This window comes from Zalophus californianus, chromosome X, assembly GCF_009762305.2.
Source record: "Zalophus californianus isolate mZalCal1 chromosome X, mZalCal1.pri.v2, whole genome shotgun sequence".
NCBI classification, from domain to species: Eukaryota; Metazoa; Chordata; class Mammalia; order Carnivora; family Otariidae; genus Zalophus; species Zalophus californianus.
This window is the reverse complement of record NC_045612.1, coordinates 47,203,272-47,221,748: the sequence shown is the minus strand read 5'-3', so window position 1 is coordinate 47,221,748 and position 18,477 is coordinate 47,203,272. Positions and strand designations below refer to the sequence as shown.

Below are 18,477 nucleotides of genomic sequence, written 5' to 3'. Positions count from 1 at the left end.
GTGTGCAAGTCATAAAACTGTTGACAGTATGCCTTTGAATGCATTCCAATGATTAGGAATAAGAAGTAAATATATGTGAGTCGTCATCGTCCTTCCTTTCATTGTCCTCACTAGCCGGTAGGCAGCCCTTGCAAAGCCCGTATTGTTCCAGGTTACATGCCTCCTTTTGCAGGCCTCCGGGTAGAGCGTCTGACTGAGTCACACCGTTTCCAAAGGCCAATCCCTGGAAGCAGTGTGTGTACCTTCTCACCAGAACTTATTGACATACTACCTATGGAGTCAAGCCTGTGTCCCTGCCGGGGACCGCCAGGGTGAATAATGTCGGGGAGGGGACAGGGCCTTTTAGGCCTGGACTCACTGGCTCATGGTTGGGGCAGGAGAAGAGCAATCCAGGACACACAACATACAACGTGCAACATAACTCTTTATTATGAAAATAAACAGCAATCGTGTGTGGGGAAAATACATGGAACAACTGATCCTTCAGGTGGTTATGTTACCTGGCTTGCAAGGTCATTTTGATTTCTTGGTCAGCCAGGCCTCCATCCCCAGTCATGGGCATGGCCTTAGGTTGGACAAAAGAGAAACAATGATGGCGTGGACACCCAAGGCTCCTTTTAGGTGATTTGCTTGAAGGCCTCCTCTGGGATCTTGCCCTCATTCTGGAGGGAAGGAGTTGGGACATCAGAAGACCCAGATCTGGAGTTTCATTCCCAGGCCACCCAGCCTCCGCCTTCTTGGCCTTCCCGAAGGCCCAGAAATGCCCATCTGTAGCCCGCTTAATGACTCCTACACCTCACCCTGAGCATAGTGAAGACCTGGCCAGCTCTGTTGTAGTTCCAATCGTTGTCCTGAAGGCACCTGGAGTGGGAGAACAGGTGATCTCCATTAGTACCACAGTACAGACATGCTGACCACGCAATGCTAAATCTGTGCCACATTTTTGCTGGGATGCATGTACTGGTATGAACGCTATGTGCAATGATGAAGAAAGACCTAGTGAAAATGCCTATCACTGGCATTCATGCCCACTAGATTTCAAAACAGAAAATAAAGCTCTCCAAAAGAACAAGGGAACTTAATATACATTGATAAAGAGAGACGTCCAAGAAAATAAATGGAAAATTTAAGAGTACAAGTTTCTAATCATTTTTATTGAGATATAATGCACACGCCATTTTATTATTTTTTTATGCACATACCATTTGAAAGTGTGCAGTTCAGTGTTTTCTTAGTATAGTCACAAGATTGCACAACCATCACCATTATCTAATTCCCATGTAATTTTATCGCCTAAAAAACAAAACAAAACGAACAACAACAACAACAACCAAAAAAAAAAAAAACCTCCTTAAACATTAGAGATGACTCCCTATTCCTCCCCTTTCCCCAGACCCTGGAAAACACTAATCTGCATTTGGTCCGTGTGGATTTGCCTATGCTGGGCATTTCATATAAATGGAATCATACAATATGTGACCTTTTGAGGCTTGCTCCTTTCACTCAGCATGTTTTCAAGGTTCATCCATGGCACGGCATATATCAGAACTGTATTCTTTTTATGACTGAATAATATTCTACCATGTGGACGTACCAGATTTGTTTATCCATTCATCAGCTAAAGGACATTTGGGTTGTTTCCACTTTTTGGCTATTATGAACAATGCTGCTATGAACATTCCTGTACAAGTTTTAGAGTGAACATATGTTTTCCTTAGATACTTGGGCGTGGAATTACGGGGTCATAGGGTAACTCCATGTTTAACATTTTGGGGAACTGCCAAAATGTTTTCCCCAACCACTGTTCCATTTTATATTCTCATCAATAATACATAAGAACTCCAGTTGCTCCACATCTGCACCAACACTTATTATCATTCATTTTATTGATTAAAGCCGTCCCAATGGGTGTGAAGTAGTAACTCATTGTGGGTTTAATCTGCATTTCCTTAATGACTAATGGTGCTGAGTTTTTTTTTAATTTTTTTATTGTTATGTTAATCACCATATATTACATCATTTGTTTTGGTGTAGTGTTCCATTATTCATTGTTTGTTCATAACACCCAGTGCTCCATGCAGAATGTGCCCTCTTTAATACCCATCACCAGGCTAACCCATCCCCCTACCCTCCTCCCCTCTAAAACCCTCAGTTTGTTTTTCAGAGTCCATCATCTCTCCTGGTTCGTCTCCCCCTCTGACTTACTCCCCTTCATTCTTCCTCTCCTGCTATCTTCTTCTTTTTCTTTTTTCTTAAAATATGTTGTGTTATTTGTTTCAGAAGTACAGATCTGTGATTCAACAGTCTTACACAATTCACAGCGCTCACCGTAGCACATACCCTCCCCAATGTCTATCACCCAGCCACCCCATCCCTCCCACCCCCGACCACTCCAGCAACCCTCAGTTTGTTCCTGAGATTAAGAATTCCTCATATCAGTGAGGTCATATGATACATGTCTTTCTCTGATTGACTTATTTCACTCAGCATAACACCCTCCAGTTCCATCCACGTCGTTGCAAATGGCAAGATCTCATTCCTTTTGATGGCTGCATAATATTCCATTGTGTATATATACCACCTCTTCTTTATCCATTCATCTGTCGATGGACATCTTGGCTCTTTCCACAGTTTGGCTATTGTGGACATTGCTGCTATAAACATTGGGGTGCACGTACCCCTTTGGGTCCCTACATTTGTATCTTTGGGGTAAATACCCAGTAGTGCAATTGCTGGATCGAATGGTAGCTCTAATTTCAACTGTTTGAGGAACCTCCATACTGTTTTCCAGAGGGGTTGCACCAGCTTGCATTCCCACCAACAGTGTAGGAGGGTTCCCCTTTCTCCACATCCCCGCCAACATCTGTCGTTCCCTGACTTGTTAATTTTAGCCATTCTGACGGGTGTGAGGTGGTATCTCATTGAGGTTTTGATTTGGATTTCCCTGATGCCGAGCGATGTTGAACACTTTTTCATGTGCCTGTTCGCCATTTGGATGTCTTCTTTGGAAAAATGTCTGTTCATGTTTTCTGCCCATTTCTTGATTGGATTATTTGTTCTTTGGGTGTTGAGTTTGATAAGTTCTTTATAGATTTTGGATACTAGCCCTTTATCTGATATGTCATTTGCAAATATTTTCTCCCATTCTGTCGGTTGTCTTTTGGTTTTGTGGACTGTTTCTTTTGCTGTGCAAAAGCTTTTTATCTTGATGAAATCCCAATAGCTCATTTTTGCCCTGGCTTCCCGTGCCTTTGGTGATGTTTCTAGGAAGAAGTTGCTGCGGATGAGGTCGAAGAGGTTGCTACCTGTGTTCTCCTTTAGGATTTGGATGGACTCCTGTCTCACGTTTAGGTCTTTCAACCATTTGGAGTCTATTTTTGTGTGTGGTGTAAGGAAATGGTCCAGTTTCATTCTTCTGCATGTGGCTGTCCAATTTTCCCAACACCATTTGTTGAAGAGACTCTCTTTTTTCCATTGGACATTCTTTCCTACTTTGTCAAAGATAAGTTGACCATAGAGTTGAGGGTCCATTTCTGGGCTCTCGATTCTGTTCCATTGATCTACGTGTCTGTTTTTGTGCCAGTACCATACTGTCTTGATAATGACAGCTTTGTAATAGAGCTGGAAGTCCGAAATTGTGATGCCGCCAGCTTTGCTTTTCTTTTTCAATATTCCTCTGGCTATTCGGGGTCTCTTCTGGTTCCATACAAATTTTAGGATTATTTGTTCCATTTCTTTGAAAAAAGTGGATGGTATTTTGATGGGGATTGCATTGAATGTGTAGATTGCTCTAGGTAGCATTGACATCTTCACAATGTTGGTTCTCCCAATCCATGAGCATGGAACGTTTTTCCATTTCTTTGTGTCTTCTTCAATTTCTTTCCTGAGTATTTTATAGTTTTCTGAGTACAGATCCTTTGCCTCTTTGATTAAATTTATTCCTAGGTAGCTTATGGTTTTGGGTGCAATTGTGAATGGGATTGACTCCTTGATTGGTCTCTCTTCTGTCTTGTTGTTGGTGTAAAGGAATGCCACTGATTTCTGTGCATTGATTTTATAGCCTGCTACTTGACTGAATTCCTGTATGAGTTCTAGCAGTTTTGGGGTGGAGTCTTTTGGGTTTTCCACATAAAGTATCATATTATCTACAAAGAGTGAGAGTTTGACTTCCTCTTTGCCGATTTGGATGCCTTTGATTTCTTTTGTTGTCTGATTGCTGTGGCTAGGACTTCTAATACTATGTTGAATAGCAGTGGTGAGAGTGGACATCCCTGCCGCGTTCCTGACCTTAGGGGAAAAGCTCTCAGCTTTTCCCCATTGAGAATGATATTCGCTGTAGATTTTTCGTAGATGGCTTTTATGATCTTGAGGTATGTACCCTCTATCCCTATACTCTGAAGAGTTTTGATCAAGAAAGGATGCTGTACTTTGTCAAATGCTTTTTCTGCATCCATTGAGAGGATCATATGATTCTTGTTCTTTCTTTTGTTAATGTATTGTATCACGTTGATTGATTTGCGGATGTTGAACCAGCCTTGCAGCCCAGGGATAAATCCCACTTGGTCGTGGTGAATAATCCTTTTAATGTACTGTTGGATCCTATTGGCTAGTATTTTGGTGAGAATTTTCGCATCCATGTTCATCAAGGATATTGGTCTGTAATTCTCCTTTTTGATGGGGTCTTTGTCTGGTTTTGGGATCAAGGTAATGGTGGCCTCATAAAATGAATTTGGAAGTTTCCCTTCCATTTCTATTTTTTGGAACAGTTTCAGGAGAATAGGTATTAATTCTTCTTTACATGTCTGATAGAATTCCCCTGGGAAGCCATCTGGCCCTGGGCTTTTGTTTCTTGGGAGATTTTTGATGACTGCTTCAATTTCCTTAGTGGTTATAGGTCTGTTCAGGTTTTCTATTTCTTCCTGGTTCAGTTTTGGTAGTTGATACATCTCTAGGAATGCACCCATTTCTTCCAGGTTATCTAATTTGCTGGCATAGAGTTGCTCATAATATGTTCTTATAATTGTTTGTATTTCTTTGGTGTTGGTTGTGATCTCTCCTCTTTCATTCATGATTTTGTTGATTTGGGTCATTTCTCTTTTCTTTTTGATCAATCTGGCCAGGGGGTTATCAATCTTGTTAATTCTTTCAAAGAACCAGCTCCTAGTTTCGTTGATCTGTTCTACTGTTCTTTTGGTTTCTATTTCATTGATTTCTGCTCTGATCTTTATGATTTCTCTTCTCCTGCTGGGTTTAGGCTTTATTTGCTGTTCTTTCTCCAGCTCCTTTAGGTGTAGGGTTAGGTTGTGTATTTGCGACCTTTCTTGTTTCTTGAGAAAGGCTTGTATTGCTATATACTTTCCTCTCAGGACTGCCTTTGCTGTATCCCAAAGATTTTGGACAGTTGTGTTTTCATTTTCATTGGTTTCCATGATTTTTTTTAATTCTTCTTTAATTTCCTGGCTGACCCATTCATTCTTTAGTAGGATGCTCTTTAGCCTCCATGTATTTGAGTTCTTTCCTACTTTCCTCTTGTGATTGAGTTCTAGTTTCAAAGCATTGTGGTCTGAAAATATGCAGGGAATGATCCCAATCTTTTGGTACCGGTTGAGACCTGATTTGTGACCTAGGATGTGATCAATTCTGGAGAATGTTCCATGGGCACTAGAGAAGAATGTGTATTCCGTTGCTTTGGGATGGAATGTTCTGAATATGTCTGTGAAGTCCATTTGGTCCAGTGTGTCATTTAAAGTCTTTATTTCCTTGTTGATCTTTTGCTTAGATGATCTGTCCATTTCAGTCAGAGGGGTGTTAAAGTCCCCCACTATTATTGTATTGTTGTCAATGTGTTTCTTTGCTTTTGTTATTAATTGCCTTATATAATTGGCTGCTCCCATGTTCGGGGCATAGGTATTTACGATTGTTAGGTCTTCTTGTTGGATAGACCCTTTAAGTAGGATATAGTGTCCATCCTCATCTCTTATTACAGTCTTTGTTTTAAAATCTAGTTTGTCTGATATAAGGATTGCCACCCCAGGTTTCTTTTGGTGTCCATTAGCATGGTAAATGGTTTTCCACCCCCTCACTTTCAATCTGGGGGTGTCTTTGGGTCTAAAATGAGTCTCTTGCAGACAGCATATTGATGGGTCTTATTTTTTTAATCCAATCTGATAGCCTGTGTCTTTTGATTGGGGCATTTAGCCCATTTACATTCAGGGTAACTATTGAAAGGTATGAGTTTAGTGCCATTGTATTGCCTGTAAGGTGACTGTTACTGTATGTTGTCTGTGTTCCTTTCTGATCTTTGCTGCTTTTAGGCTCTCTCTTTGCTTAGAGGAGCCCTTTCAATATTTCTTGGAGGGCTGGTTTCGTGTTTGCAAATTCCTTTAGTTTTTGTTTGTTCTGGAAGCTTTTTATCTCTCCTTCTATTTTCAATGACAGCCTAGCTGGATATAGTATTCTTGGCTGCATATTTTTCTCGTTTAGTGCTCTGAAGATATCTTGCCAGTCCTTTCTGGCCTGCCAGGTCTCTGTGGATAGGTCTGTTGCCAATCTAATATTTTTACCATTGTAGGTTACATATCTCTTCTCCCGAGCTGCTTTCAGGATTTTCTCTTTGTCTCTGAGACTCGTAAGTTTTACTATTAGATGTCGGGGTGTTGACCTATTATTATTGATTTTGAGAGGGGTTCTCTGTGCCTCCTGGATTTTGATGCCTGTTTCCTTCCTCACATTAGGGAAGTTCTCTGCTATTATTTGCTCCAATATACCTTCTGCCCCCCTCTCTCTTTCTTCTTCTTCTGCGATCCCAATTATTCTAATGTTGTTTCGTCTTATCGTATCACTTATCTCTCGAATTCTGCCCTCGTGATCCTGTACTTGTTTCTCCCTCTTTTTCTCAGCCTCTTTACTTTCCATCATTTGGTCTTCTATATCACTGATTCTCTCTTCTGCCTCATTTATCCTAGCAGTTAGTGCCCCCATTTTTGATTGCACCTCATCAATAGCCTTTTTGATTTCGACTTGGTTAGATTTTAGTTCTTTTATTTCTCCAGAAAGGGTTTCTCTAATAACTTCCACGCTTTTTTCAAGCCCAGCTAGTATCTTTAAAGTCATGATTCTGAACTCTAGGTCCGACATCGTACTAATGTCCATATTGAGTAGGTCCCTGGCTGACGGTACTACCTCTTGTTCTCTTTGCTGAGGTGATTTTTTCGTCTTGTCATTTTGTCCAGAGGAGAAAAGATGAATGAGAGAACAAAATGCTAACAGGTTTACAACGTCCCCAGCAAATATACTGTATACAAATCCGAAAAGACCTGAAACCAGGGGAAAAGAAAGGGAAAGAAAGAAAAAAGAAAGAGAAAAAAAAAGAAAAAGAAAAAAAATATAAAAACAAAAACAGGACAATACAAAGAAAAGCAGAATGTGATCAAATATGATCAGGCTAGTGTATAGATCAGTGCCACACACTAGATTTTGGGCATATTTTGGTCTGTTAGAAAAAAGTGCCTCCTAAAATTTTAAAGGAAGAAAGACATATATGTACAAAATAAGGGTTGATACAATGAAGGGATAGAAGATGACTGTAAAGATGAAAATTATAAAAGATTTTATAAAATGACTTCCAGAAAGTGGTCGCTTCTCTGTTCAGATAGTTGTTGCTACTCTCTTTGATCTCCTGTTGAGTTCGTAGGTGTTCAGAATGGTTTGATCCCTATTCAGCTGAATTCCTGAGACCAGACGAAATCGAGGTCTCCTATTCCTCCGCCATCTTGCTCCGCCCAATCGGTGCTGAGAAGTTTTAAATGTGCTCCTTGGTCCCTTGTATATCTTCTTTGGAGAAATGTCTATTCAGACCCCCCTTCCACTTTTTAAAATGGGGTTGTTTGTCCTTTTGCTGTTGAGCTGCAAGGGTTCTTCATATATTCTTGTCAGGTATGTGATGTGCAAATATTTTCTCCCATCCCTTTGGCGGGATTTTCACTCTTTTGATAGTGTCCATTGGTGCATAACATCTTTTAATTTTGATGAAGCCCAATTTATCTATTTTTCTTCGGTTGCTTGTGCTTTTGGTGTCATATATAAGAAACACTTGCCTAATTAATGAAAACTTACACCTGTTTTCTTCTAAGATCTTTATAGTTTTCGCTCTTAACCTTTAGATCTTTGATCCATTTATAGTCTACGTGTGTACATGATGTGAATCTGGGGTCAAAATTCATTGTTTTGCATGTGGATATCCTGTTGTCCCAGTACCACTTGCTGAAAAGACTATTTCTTTTCCCAACAGATTTTTCTCAGCACTCTCATTGACAATCAATTGACCATAATTGTGAGGGTTTATTTGTGGACTCTCAGTTCTACTCCACTGATTCATGCACTGTCCACAAGCCAGCACCACACAGTCCTGATTACTGTACCTCTGTAGCAAGTTTTGAGATTAGGGAGTGTGAGTCCTCTAACTTTGTCCTTTTCTTTTGAGATAGTTTTGGTGCACTTACATATGAAGTTTGGGATAACCTTGTCAATTGTTGCAGAGAAGGATTTTGACAGGGATCGTGTTGAATCTGTAGATTGCTCTAGGTATTACTGCCATCTTAACAATATTAAGCCGTTTAGCAATATTCCAACCCCTGGAAATGGGATATCTTTCCATTTATTTAATTTTTTTCGACAACGTTGTATGGATTTCAGAGTATAAGATTTGTGCTTCTTTTGTTATATTTGTTTCCAAATATTTCACTACTTTGATGTTATTGTAAATGGGCTTGTTGTCTTAATTTCATTTTGGGACTGCTCATTGCAAGTACATAGAAATGCAAATGAGTTTTGTATATTGGTCGTTTATCCTGTAACCCCGCTGAGTTTATTAGTTCTAGTAGCTTTTTGGTGGGTTCTTTCAGATTTTCTATATATAAGACAATGTCATCGAGCATTATACTATTTTTTAAATCCTTCACATATATAATAGTATGATACCTTTTCCATGGGCCCACTTTCTTTCCTCTTTTTTTTTTTTTGGAAGCAAACTGTCCAAAATGTTATTTTTCCAAATTTCCTGTGAGTTTCTTTGATTCACGCTCCCCCACCCAAGTCGCTGTCCCAGCTCACCCTTCTTCCCATGTACACCCAGCACTCACTTCTGAGACCACTCGAGTTTCATCCCAGACTGAGTGGAGAAAGCATGCACCATTTTCTGCTGCTCCTGGGAGAGGGTGGGCATGGAGCTGGTGGTCAGTGTAGGTTCTTGGTTGGAGAATGCACTCTGAGTCTCCGTGGGGGTGGCATCTCTCACAAACAGCTCATCATTCACGATGCATAGACTGAAGGGAAAACGGGCCCTCCGACAAGTGGATGAATGTACAACTCCACATCCCCAACAATGATCCTGCTCCCACTCCCACTCAGCAACCAGATTCCTTCCATACCTCTACTGTGCCTGCCCCCCCGCCCCCAGATTCCCTGGCTGGTGCCTCCACCCCTCCCACAGAGCCCACCTGTGCAGGGACTGTCTACCAGCCTCACTAGATGTGTACTTAACCTGCAACCCAAGGATGATTTTACACCCGCATTCATCCCTTACAATAGCTCAAGGGAATGGACAGTCTAATCCCCATTTTCCAAGGAAGACAATGAGTCACAGAGAGGTCATGTGACTTAACCAAGATCACACACACCCAGTGAGTGCTGGGGTCAAGAAGAGAACCTAGTGCTCTAACTCCAGAGCCCATGCTCTTAACCACCAGACCGGACTGCTCCTTGGATCTACCTGTTGCTTCCCACAATATTGAGAAAACCAAGATGTCTTCACTACCAGGTTCCCACACCCCTGAGCCCAAGCTGGGACAAGCATTCCCACCTACAATGTAGCACTCACCTGGAATTGCTGGCAGAGGTAGCGATGAAGGTCCGGGTGAAAGCACGAACAGAACACTGAGACTTTCCCTCCACTTTAACAACAAACAACAATACCCCTTTAGAGTTACACATGCTTCACATGCCCACACAGTGTTCCCAGTCAGGGTCTGACATGATACTCATGCTGAAGGGAACAATTGTTCACTGGGAGTCGGGGTGTCTCGTATAGGGATGGCAACAGTAGGAACAATCTGCTTCCAGTGACAAGGCCTCTACTATGTGACAGGTGGTATGACAACCATTTCACAAGGTCATTTGATTCATTTTTCACCGCTGCCTGAGAGGTGGGTGTTATTAGCCCCATTTTGCAAACAAGGAAACTTAGAGGTTAAGTAACGACCCCAGGTAGTTCTCAGAATAAGGATCTGGGATGACAGCCATGAAACTCATTAGGGAAACAGACTGTGTCCCTAATGCCCAAGCTGTGTGGGGCAGACAGGCATAGAGCCGGTTCAGACCAGGATGGTTTGGGGACAGAGTGGAGGCAGGAGAACACAGCAGGAATAGGAAGAGAAGGAAAGGGATCAGGGAAGCTGGGACAGTTCTGAGAGGGAGCCCAGCCAGCGGGGAGGGAGCAGTGGGGCATCTGGGGAGGGGCTCAGTGCATGCTCACCTTCCTTGAACACCCCGTTAACAGAGAAACAGAGCATCGTCTCCTGAAAGGGAAGGGCCCAGGTGCTAAGTCAACTAAACTTCCTACCCATCCATGACTTTTGGGGGCTGCCCTTGGGAGGAAGCCAGTGCTCACCGTCTGGAACCACATGTCCACCAAGAAAGAGCTGAGGTCATGCTGTGTTTTGGGCAGTACACAGAGGGAGCCCACGATGTTATGTTTTGTATACTTCAGTGGCTGAACACACAGGGCTATGGGGGGAGGAGAAGAAAGCGAAGATCAAGGGTTGCCACACCCTGAGCCTTATAATTACCCCTGCACACCCCCTTTCCCTGCCCAATCTTCCTCATCATACATGCACAGGGTTCCTTGGGCTTCTTCATATTCCTGTTTTCCTTGAAGTATTCGCACAAGCTGCTTCTAGTAGAGAAAGAGGAACAGAAGGTGGTGGTCTGGCTAGTGTGGGTATTTCCAGGAGCTTTCCTGTATCCACTGGGGAGCCACAGGGCCTAGGAGCAGAGTTGGAGCTTTGCTACTCACGGGGCTGGGTCCTCGGGGTTGAAGGGAATGGCCAGGGAGAAGCAGGCTTCATCATGGTAGGCATCAAGGAGACCCTGACGGTCTCCAGAATCGTAGATCAAATAGTATCTGTTGGAGAGTAATGAGGACAGTCCATCTCTGTGCTCTGGACCCCAAATGAGATGTCAAGACCCACTCAGCAGTTGTGAGCTTGGGTGGCCTCACCCATCCCAGCCAACCCCTTCCCCAGATTCCCAGGAGTACTTACTGTTGCAGGAATTGCAGGACTAGACTCTTCAGTGCATCAGATCCTTTGTAACTTTCCTGGAATCAAAAGACATTTGAGATTATGCAGCTGATAAAGCCTCCCTTGTAATAGCCCAAATGTTGTTGATCAATTTTCCCTCACCTTGCAGGGCTTCATCAAGCAGGGTGTGTCAGTATCAATGATAATTGGTGATGGTAACTCCTGGCCATCCTGGAGAAGGGAAGAAGTCAACAGTGGAGACCAGGGAGGCAGCCCTGTATGATCAGAGGTTAGGTATGAAAGAGCACTGGAAATTACATGGGCAAGATTACAGTGAGTGTCTTCATCATGATGTCCTGAAAGTATTTACTATTATATGCAACTTGTGTGTGTGTGTGTGTGTGTGTGTGTGTGTGTGTACATTTTTCCAGAGAACATATTCATGTTTTTTTCAGGAGTCCTGGCCCCCTAAAATGGTTCAGGTTCTGACACAAACCTGTAATCTAAGCAAGGCCCAAAGGGCTTGAGGGCAGGTGTGGTGGTGATCAATGTTAGTAAGAAACGATGATGAATGTAGTCACTTACCAGGCGTAACAACTTAGGAAAACAATCCTTGATGGCACTGTCAAAAATCCAAAATAGAAAGAAGTGACTGATAGGTCAGGGTTGCGAAGCCTTCCTTCTACACTTTCCCTCCCTTCCCTCCCTCTCCTTTCTACTGGGTAGCTCCCTCCTAGATGGCCCTGACTCCCTTCTTCAGTGCCACAAAAAACAAAATTTAGAACTCAGGCTCCAGGGCTGCCTTCCCCTTCCTGCCTCCCTTCCTTCCTCCAAGTCCCCACTGAAGACTCCAGAAAGTGGGAATGGAGTGGGAGTCCAGTGCTCTACTACCTCATTAGGGGTCCAACATGCTCCAGGACCATGATACCCCCCCAGGGATAGCCCAGGATGCTGGGGTAGGGAGGTGAGTGAGGCAAGGCCCAGGAGGTAAGGAGGGAGAGGTAGGGGGATGAAGACAGAAGAGGGAGTGAAGGTAGGAGGGGAGAGGTGGGAGAGACATAGGGGAACCAGAGACAAAGGAGGAAGAGAAGGCAAAACAAAGGGAAGGGAAAGAAGCTCTACCACGGTGGTGGGGGTCAGGGAGGAAGAGAGAAGGGGGAAATGGCTCTCTGCCTGCAGGCCTTTCCTTCATCTGCCCTGGCTGGCCCTGGCATCCGACGTAGCAATGGAAAACGTGCAGGTGTTGGGCTGGGGGCCCATCGTATGCTGGCTGAAACGTTGTCACCCGTGTGAACTCAGTGTGAGCCAGGCATGGGAAATGAGGCAGCCACGGGGGCAGGAGACCTTCCCCAGAGGGAGTAGAGGGTCAAGCCCCAGGTCAGCATGGGGCTGAGGGTCTGTGGTCCCCTCTTATGATCACCGCCTTCCCTCCTGATGACCCCAGTGCACCTGTTCCAGTCCCAGTCGGTTCCTTGCCTGAGGGATTATACACATGTCGGGCTACCCAGGGCTCCTCTGAAGGACCAGTCAGGATGCTGTGACGTGCGGAGGGAGGGGAGGGGCAGTGCCTCTGAGAGGCCTGTCCTCCTGTCCTCTCAAGCACCTCTGCCCTCTGGCTTCCATTCCTGCCTCAGGAAGCCCTCTGCTCACTGGCAGTCACCCACTTCTGGCCCCTTGACTCAGGGAACCCTGGTTTCTCCCAAGGAAGACCTTGCTCCTGACATTGGGTCAGAGGAATGGATGTCACGATGGCAGTCCCTCAGGACCTCGGCCCTCATCATGGGGCAGGAAAGCCACCATGGCAGCCTGAGATTAGAGAGGGCAACCCTTTTGGAGCAAAAGAAGGAGGTCCCCTCTCAGAACAAGTGAGGGAAACCCCATCTCAGCAAGGGGTAGGAAGGCCTGTCTTAGCATGAGGCCCTGGACTGGGAGGACCATTCTCAGTCCAAGGCACCAATATCTGGCTCAAGACTGGTCGCTCCTGGTCCTGGTGAGGAGGAGGAACCTTGCTTCTTGGAACACACTCTTGGAGGGCATGCTAAGGAACACTGAATGCATAAGGAGGGCACTTTATGTAATGAGCCCTGTGTGTTATATGGAACTGATGAATCACTAAATTCTACCCCTGGAAATAATAACACACTAAATTTTAACTAAATTGAATTTAAATAAAAAAATTTTAAAAAGATCATTTTAAAAAAAGCAAAAAAAAAAAAAAAAAAAAAAAAGAACACTGGCTGCAGAGAGGTAGAAACAGACCCCAGACCAGGAGAATAGGTGAGCAGGTCAGAGGAAGGAAACTCCTTACAGGTGAAGGACACACAGAGAGGAGAAGGTGGGACTTATGGTCCTTCTAGAGGACCAGGGTTGCAACTTCCTGCACACCTGCATCCTCAGGGACAGTTCAGGCTCCCGGGACCAAAGGTTCCCAGGACGTGTGAGAGGTGTTCACACTGACCTTATGTAGGTGGACTGGTCTGGAAAGGTGTCACACAAGGGGTTCCCTTCTAGCCAAAGCTCTTCAAGATCCAGCCCTTTCATCTTGTTTAACTCCCACACCAAGTTCAGCTGAGAAATATGGGGAAGAAACTGGAAAGGAGTCCGAGGGAAAGAGAGACACACAGGTCCCTGCACCCCCAGTCCCCACCTTTCCACACAGGTACCTTCTGTTGCCTCCTGTCATCACTTGTATGAGCACTACCACCCACTGACAACCCCAACTTTGATCTGGCTCCCTCTTCCCACCTCATTTTTGGAGAGGTCCAGGATCTTGACTGTGGGGACCATCTCTATGATGTCAGATAGGCCATCCAGCCTGTACAGTTTGTTGTTGCTCAAGTTCAAGGACAACAGCTGTTGGTGAAGAAGAGTTAAAGTGACAGTTACTATCTAGGGTCTTAGAGACAAATCTGTCCTCCATCCCATAAATTCCACCCCCTTCCATTAATAACAGCACTGGGCCTAAGGCCTCACCTCAGGGAAATTCTCTTCAATGATCTGCAGGGTGGCAGCCATGCAGTTTCTTCGATTCAGGATTATATCTATATCATGTCTTACCAAGTCTTCAGGAAGCCGAGAGGAGGCAATCAGAAGGCTGAGAGGGGTCCAGGACCAGCACCAACCTCTCCCCCACATCACCATCCCTCAGTCTCCCTCCCAGGTAGATCCCTGTGCCCTCACCTGCCCTAGAATTACTGTCAAGTGTACCTGGGTCAAAGCGGAGACACTGGAGGTCAAGAGCTTGCTGGGAGACGTCATAGCGTTTGTTCATGGTCAGCTGTAAAGAGAGATGGAGAGAGCCACTGGGAGGTTCTGGTGGGGATAGGGAAATCAGGGGCTGGAGGAAGAAGAGGTGGGTCTGGGTGTGGGCACAATGGACCTTGAGGCTGCATTACCTTTAGCTGTTCCATTTCTTCTGGCTCCAACTTATACCGCACAGAGTAGGGTACAGTAGAAGGATTGACAAAGATAGATATCTGCAGAAAGGAGACGTGGGGTCAGCACCAAGAACTTTCATTCCAAAGAAGACGACCAGCCCTTGCCCTGTCGTCCTGCCCCGGGACTAGGTAGAGGTAATGCCCTCAACACATTACCTTTCGGTTCTCCTCATCACAAATCTTGTAGCTGACATCCTTCAATGCAGAGGCAGTGCCAACATCCTGGACAAAGAACCGAGCCTGGTTTTTCACGTAGTGAAACTGCAGGAGGGGGAGGCAACAATAATTTTGGAGGAGAGAGTCTTCCTGCTCAGTGAGCTCCCCCCACCCCCACTTCCCTGTGCCCACTCATCTGGCTTCACCATCCTCTCTTACATCCACTGGAGTGAAGGGGACACTGCAATGGTTCTGGATTGAATTCATTAGCCATGTCTTGTCATACTTTCTCCCACAGGGAATCTAAAGGTGAAAAGAAAGGATGGGAGTAAAGAGATACAACATAGATTTAAAGCTGGAAAACAGACCCAACAGCATTCTTGTCTGACCTTCTATTGAGCTGTACAGGGCTTCATAAGAAGGGACTACTGGCATTATTTCTTATTTTCGTGCCAAATATGGATTTCCTAGACCCTCCAATGGATAGAACTCTCCATTGGAAAGCTCTCCTCCAAATAATTGATATAAAGTTGTTTAATGTGGTCTTCCTTTTTTTATAAGGTTCCGGGATATTCTATCTAATGCAGACCTTGCCAAGACACTCACGGTAATCTTGAACCAGTTCCCTGGGGTTCCATCTTGTGTGTTCTCCCCCATTTCTCTCTTCAGAGTTTTTCTATCTCTCCACACAGTAATATGGATATGGCCCTCATTTTGCCATTTCACTCTCCTCTTGTCGCGCCGGGTGCTATAGGGAATGCTGTGGAGGGGAAGTGGAGAGGAGGAGGGTGACCATAAATGCTAAGAAAGTCTTCTTCTATACACCCTCACCTCTCTGTCACCAGAACTACAATTAGGATTGCTTAGCTATTATTCCCCTTCTGGCATTCTTCAGTTTTCCAGTGAGAGAAGAAAAAGAAGACCAGGGAGAGTGAAAGAGTTGCCTAGTCCCAAGGGCTGCTGCATGCAAACCAGTCTGCCTGGTCACTTACTGTCTTACTTGGGGGTCCTCCTGGACATCCCTCATCAACACATTTCCATCATCCTCCTGGAGGTGTGAAGGCTGAGGCTCATATCCACCATCTTCATATTGAGGGCTCCTCTTGCCAAAATTACCTTGGAAAGAGCTCCAAACTTTCTTTCTTCCTTGAGGTGAGTTACCACCATCGTTGTATTCTCAAAAGGGGAACAAAAATACAAGTTTGAAGACACATCAGTGGTCCACTTACTGTGTACCACATCTTAGGCTAACACCATGGTAGGGCAAGCAAAGTGTCAACCTGCCCTAAGGGTCCAATCTCCCAAACCCTGGAAAGGAAACTCCTCTGCTTATCCAGATAGGAGAGCCTTATTTGACAGATGGCACTATCAGGGTAGGAATCTTGGGGGAGGAGGAGGAGGAGAAAACTGTATTGAACCTTTTAAAGAAGGAAGCAGATTTATTAAAAAAAAAACAATAGAAAACAAAACAAAACAGAGATGTGTGCATCCATGGGTTAGACTGGAAACCAGCCATACACAGGGAAGACATCTGAATTGTACCTTCTCTCAGGCCTGTCTAAAAACAACACCAATACCAGGGAGGCAATCTCTCATGCTTCCCAAATACAATCAGCCACCAAACTGATCCCACTAACAATCAGCAAGCTGTACTTCCTTTGCTGGTGTAGTTCAAGCTTTAATGTCAGGTGGGACTGATGTAACAGCCTCCTAAGCTGTCCCCCTCCCTCCAGCCTTGCGGTCAACAATACTCAGTTTGAAATATCCAGAGTGAGCTTTCTTTTTGTCCAGCCTGAAATGCCTTTCAGCTGAGGGGACAACTCTTCCTAACCTCAGCTCCTCTATAACAAGGATCTGAATGACAAACTGGGATAATATGTCAACTAGCATTTCCAAGTGTGTAGGAATTCTTCTTTTTCCTTTCTATTATTGATTTCCAATTTGGGTCTATTATGGTCAGAGAATGTACTCTGTGTGATTTCAATTCTTTTAAAATTTGTTGAGGTTTGTTTGATGGCCCAGGAGATGATCTAGCTTGATGAATATTACATAGATATTGGGGGGCAAATGTACTTTGTTGTCGTTGGGTGGAGTGCTATATTTATTTCATATAGATCCTATTTATTGTGCTATTCAGATCTCCTATATCCTTGCTGGTTTTGTCTCTAGTAATTTTATCCCTTGCTAAGCAGGGGAGTGGTGTTGGAGGCCCCAACTATAATTATGGATGTGGTTATTTCTCCTTTCAACTCTATCAGTTTTTTGCTTCATGTATTTTGAATCTGTTTGGTCTGTACACATTTAGGATCATTATGACACCCCAGTGGATTGATCCTTTTATCATTACATAATGCCTCTTTCTGTCTCTTATCAATTTCCTTTGCTCTGATATCTACTTTCTTGGATATTGTAACCACAGGTATACTTAGTGTCTTGGTGATACTTCACCCTGTATTCACTCCTAGGAGTTGTATTGATGTCCACCCCTCCCCCTGCAAATACTCCCTGCTAACATATATAATTCGCCATGTGGAAAGATTTGGAAATTTTCTGGCATCTACAGAAGTAAGAGTCCCAATTCTCTCTCCCACAGTGGATTCACTAAGGGTATTTTATTTTTACCACATTCAAATGAAACAGTGTAACAGCAGATAATAATACTAGTGGTTTGAGTAGGCAGTGGGGGGAGGATTAAGGTACCTAGACTGGTAGAAAACAGCTTTTTTTGGGGTTCTAATATTTAAGGCTGTCTCGGTTTGTGTGTTGTACATTTTGTACCTAAATTACTCCATGCTATCTCAGGGCACACTTATGAGTAAAAATTTGTTCACTACTGATTGCTCCATGATGTAGTGATTACGACCATGCCTCAGATTAATTCCTCTGGAGAGTCATTGCTTTCAGTATGTGACCTTGCTGTCAGGATAATCCTGTACTCACCACCTTCGGGACCTTCCCTGTGTGGTACTGGAAGTGGAATTAAACATGGGTAGAGCATTTGACCCTGAAATGCCAATGGCTCAGTCCTCAAAACTTGGAAGCAGCCTGGAGTGCTCTCTCTCTCTCTCACACTCCACATCCAACTGATCAGGAAATTCTCCTGTCTCCTCTCTCCAGTACATCCAGAATCTAGCCATTTTTCACCACCGCCATTATTACCACCCTGGCCAAGACACCAACGTCTATATCCTAGATTATACTGCCTTCCAACTGGTCCCTCTACTTTCATCCTTGCTCCCTTACCGTCTGTTTTCAGCCCAACAGCAGAACATAATGCAAATCATTTAACTCCTCTGCTCAAAACAATGGTTTGAAGCCCATCAACATGTTAAAAAGCCATGAGTTCATAATGATACTAAACAACAATAACAACAAAGAGAAACCTTATTAGTGACCTTTGGAGAATGTCAGAAAACCAACTGATTTTCATAAAAATCCACCAATGAAAGGAAAAACTCAAATATTAAAAATAATAATAATCCATGGTTAACATATGGTGTGTATGGGGCGTCAGAGTCATCTTTGAGAACTGACATTACTTCAGAAATAACGTTGTCAAGGGGAAAGTGTTAAAAGTGAGCCAGGTA

The 18,477-nt window shown here is 44.0% G+C and overlaps 1 protein-coding gene across 4 annotated transcripts in view; it reads right to left on the bottom strand.

The window, feature by feature from the left end:
- Positions 1 to 416: 416 nt before the first annotated feature.
- The window catches only part of LOC113930978 (nuclear RNA export factor 2-like), a 38,484-nt gene continuing 20,423 nt past the window's right edge, over positions 417 to 18,477 (bottom strand). Inside the window, exons 3-22 of one of the 4 annotated variants that reach the window (XM_035725637.1) lie at positions 15,883 to 16,066; positions 15,497 to 15,650; positions 15,110 to 15,193; positions 14,891 to 14,995; positions 14,693 to 14,773; positions 14,505 to 14,574; positions 14,271 to 14,359; positions 14,043 to 14,150; positions 13,756 to 13,865; positions 11,883 to 11,919; positions 11,460 to 11,528; positions 11,319 to 11,374; positions 11,072 to 11,179; positions 10,887 to 10,951; positions 10,667 to 10,782; positions 10,532 to 10,574; positions 9,878 to 9,950; positions 9,141 to 9,323; positions 801 to 861; positions 487 to 662 (exon numbers count right to left, since the gene is read on the bottom strand). In XM_035725637.1, the coding sequence (XP_035581530.1) occupies positions 618 to 662; positions 801 to 861; positions 9,141 to 9,323; positions 9,878 to 9,950; positions 10,532 to 10,574; positions 10,667 to 10,782; positions 10,887 to 10,951; positions 11,072 to 11,179; positions 11,319 to 11,374; positions 11,460 to 11,528; positions 11,883 to 11,919; positions 13,756 to 13,865; positions 14,043 to 14,150; positions 14,271 to 14,359; positions 14,505 to 14,574; positions 14,693 to 14,773; positions 14,891 to 14,995; positions 15,110 to 15,193; positions 15,497 to 15,650; positions 15,883 to 16,066 (1,841 nt within the window). In that variant the 3' untranslated portion in view covers positions 487 to 617. Of the gene's footprint in view, positions 663 to 800; positions 862 to 9,140; positions 9,324 to 9,877; positions 9,951 to 10,531; positions 10,575 to 10,666; positions 10,783 to 10,886; positions 10,952 to 11,071; positions 11,180 to 11,318; positions 11,375 to 11,459; positions 11,529 to 11,882; positions 11,920 to 13,755; positions 13,866 to 14,042; positions 14,151 to 14,270; positions 14,360 to 14,504; positions 14,575 to 14,692; positions 14,774 to 14,890; positions 14,996 to 15,109; positions 15,194 to 15,496; positions 15,651 to 15,882; positions 16,067 to 18,477 lie in introns of those variants that run through there. The other 3 variants (XM_035725639.1, XM_035725638.1, XM_027608671.1) reach the window with 3 other exon arrangements.